At 44.2% G+C, this 3,361-nt stretch overlaps 1 protein-coding gene across 2 annotated transcripts in view; it reads right to left on the reverse strand.

Moving 5' to 3' along the window:
* Positions 1–2,128, reverse strand: part of TFAP2B (transcription factor AP-2 beta (activating enhancer binding protein 2 beta)) — a 23,116-nt gene extending 20,988 nt beyond the window's left edge. For both annotated transcript variants that reach the window (XM_010289244.1, XM_010289242.1), the window contains exons 1-2: positions 2,102–2,128; positions 390–848 (exon numbers count right to left, since the gene is read on the reverse strand). In XM_010289244.1, coding sequence (XP_010287546.1) covers positions 390–848; positions 2,102–2,128 — 486 coding nt within the window. The remainder of the gene's footprint in view (positions 1–389; positions 849–2,101) is intronic.
* Positions 2,129–3,361: the final 1,233 nt, after the last annotated feature.

Below are 3,361 nucleotides of genomic sequence, written 5' to 3' on the forward strand. Positions count from 1 at the left end.
GGGGGGGGGGCGGGGAGCCGAGATTGCATGGGAAATAACTGGAATTTGAAAAGCCAGGCTTAAACTCTGCCAGCTTTTGAAACACGTGGAATATTTAGAGCAGCATGTCTGCCTTCCCCCTGCACTCTGCTGGCTTGCCATGTAGGGGAGGGCTTACAAAGCAGAGCCTGTGCGTGACAGCGATGAAATAAATGCCATTAAAAAAAAAAAAAAAGAAAGAAAAGGCGAGGGGAGAGAGTATCACAATCATAAGCCCAGTGCAGAAAAAGGACGGTCACCCACATCAGCATTGCTGTAACCCCCTCCCTGATCATTTTCCCACCGAGGGATGGGGACTCCAGGCTAGAAGGCATCTGCGCTGCCCAGGAGAAAGAAACGCGGTGCCTTACCTGGACCTCCTCCATCCCTGGGTGGCCGATGCCATGCAGAGAAAGGCTGTCCCCCATGCCGGAGTCAAGGCCATGGTGAGCTGAGTGCAGAAGGACATCTGGCCTCCTTACTGAGTGGTAGTCCCGCCTGGGGTCCAGTCCCGAGAGCTGGGGCAGGGAGGCCCGAGGCTGTGGCAGCAGTGACCCGGTTTCTGATCCCACCTCTTGCCTCTGCCTCTGTCCCCAGGGGTGCTGCTGGGGTTGATGCAAGGGGTTTAGGGAGTAGGGGTCATTGACATGGGAGTAAGGGTCCTGGCTTTGGTGGTAAGGAAGAGGCTGGTAGGGGGGTGGGAAGTAAGGCGGCTGGAAATCCGAGGATGGGGTGTGAGAGAGCGGAGGAGCGCTGGAGTAGGGTCCCTGGGAGACGGATCCCAGCTGGGACAGCCTGGAACTGTGGCTGGGCACTCCATCATGCCGGTCCTACAAGCGGAATGAAATAAAAACAACAACAAAAAAAAGACCTTTTAGAAAAAATAAAGTAAAATAAAAGGAGCACAAGCTCCCCCCCCGAAGTAAGATAAAATTAAAAAGTAAACGGTCATAAACCAGGGTTCCAATGCGCCCCCCTCCCCCGCTGCAGATTAGAGATGTTCCAGCGTTTCGCACCCAGACCGTGGCTGTTCCCAGTAACTATCACGAAGGGGGAAGGGGGGGAGTGTGTGCGGGAGAAATGCTAAATGTCATAATTAAAAATGTAGGACTGGTGCTCTCATATGCGTGTATGATCTGTGACTTCAGTCCAGTAACACGATTCCCCCTCCAGCAGCCCCCCCCAATAAAACTAAAGGCTAAAAAATATTAATAATAATAATAAAAAAAAGAACCCCCAAATCACCCACGTCTCTAAACAACCCACCCCTTGTCCTGCCTAAAGTTTTCAAACATCTGTTTATTCCCTCTGCTGAAGTCCTGAAACTCAAAATCACCAACCCATCTTCACGTGGAAAAGACAAAAAGGAAAGTTACACTTCTCGGAGGACTCCGAGGTAAGAAGTTGTCCCAGAAAGGACTTGGAAAAAAAACCAAAACAAAACCAAAAACAAAAATCACGGGGGCTCTTTGTGTAAAGAGAATCCACCACTAAAAAAAAAATCAAAAATAAAAAAAAGTCAAGTCAAGTAAAAATGAAACATCGGTATTGAACAAATCCAGTCGCTATGATTTCTCCAGCAACTTCCAGTGTCTTTTGTCTCCTTTTCCAATATAATATTCCGGAGAATGGGGTGGGGGTTAGTTGTAATGAAAAGTCTTTGGGGTGTGGGGGGTGTAGGGGGGGTAAGTGTACGGAGGCTTCAGAGAAAAGGTGGGAGAGGAATTTTGTCCAACTCCATCGCGCTGAAGCTGCGAGGCTAAAGTAAACAAGAAAAATATCTATTCCACAAAGTGTAGCTCAAACCCCCACAAGCAATGGCACACATGGTTTAAAAAAAAGAAAGGGGGGGGGAAGTTGTTTTTTTTTTTCCCCCCTGCTCTCCCCCCCAAACTCCCCTAGCTCAAATCGAGAACACACAATGCAAAAAGGGAGAAGCAGCTGCAAGCCTCCTCCAATTATTGTGCTAAATTACCAAGCCAAAGGCGTTTAAAAAGAGAGAGAGGGAGAGAGAGAGACAACAGATCGAGAGAGAGAGAGAGAGAGAACATGCAATTCTAGTACAACATGGATCCAAACTCACCATGGCGGAATAGGTGTGGACTAACATCTGGAAATAAAAAAAGTCTTGTAATAGCTAAAAATAAAATAATGGTGATAATACTAATAATTGGAGGGAAAAATATCAAGGAGATCTGCAAAGGGACGTGTTGGACACAGGAGAACAGCTTGAGATATTTCGAAGTCTATCCATCAAAAAAAAAAAAAAAAAAGACAAAAAAAAAAAAAAAAGACCAAAAAAGGAAAAAAAAACCACACAACACCCAAAAAAAAAAGACCAATGCCCCCAAAACCGAGCCTGGAAACCTCTATCTACATATATGATTTACCCCTCCCTCTCAGTTTTTTTTTTTTCTTTTTTTTTCTCTTTTTTTTTTTTTCCTTTTGAGCTCCCAAATACAATCCTCTTCAACCCAAGGCTAGGCTCAGACTGCTCCGCTACCCCTTCCTCCCTTTCCTTCTCTACACCGCCTCATAATAATTGATATTCATGACTATTAATATTACACGACTACTTTAAAGGGAGAATGCAGGACCAAATGGAGCGTGAAGCTGGCAGCCAGCTCGAGAGCTCCCCTACTATTGTAAATGACGTTCATTCAGTGGAGAATTACTAGATGTAATCAGACGAGGGGGGCTGGCAGAGGCAGAGTTTGGGGAGAGGGAGAGGGGGGGAAAAAGTTTAGCAAGGAAGAGGCATAACTTCAATTAACTCGAGCGGAGGAAGATGAGGAAAGTAGACACTGCTGAGCTGGAGCAAGGAAGTGAGATGAAGCAATGCTAGAGGCGAAGAAGAAGAAAAAAAACATATTTCCTTTTTTTTTTTATACATTTAATTATACATTCCTAATAAGAGGAATTGATTGCCTTTGGTGCTTTTGTTCTTGTAGCTTTTGTTGTGTTTTGGGTTTTTTTAAGCAAATAATGAGGAAAAAGAGGCTTTTCTAAATTTTTTTTTTAAAGAAATGGAAGAAGAAACGTGCAGTTACTATAATACATGTGTCTTTACAGTGGAGATTGAGCCCTTTTGGTGCATGTTACAGATCGTATTTATTCGCAATAGTCAAATAAGTACTTGAATCTGCGTGAAGTTGGGCTCCACTTTTTTTTTTCTGAATCCTGTTCCTCCCACCCGATATGAAAAAAATAAATATATATATACATATATATCCTGATTTTCACCCAAATGTAAAATGTATGCAGTGAATTTTAAAGGATAGTAAATTTATAGTTTCGGGGCAAAGCCAGGGGCGATATAAAACCTTTTTGATGTTGCAGGAAC

This window comes from Phaethon lepturus, unplaced genomic scaffold (genome assembly GCF_000687285.1).
Source record: "Phaethon lepturus isolate BGI_N335 unplaced genomic scaffold, ASM68728v1 scaffold36856, whole genome shotgun sequence".
In the NCBI taxonomy this organism is placed as follows: Eukaryota; Metazoa; Chordata; class Aves; order Phaethontiformes; family Phaethontidae; genus Phaethon; species Phaethon lepturus.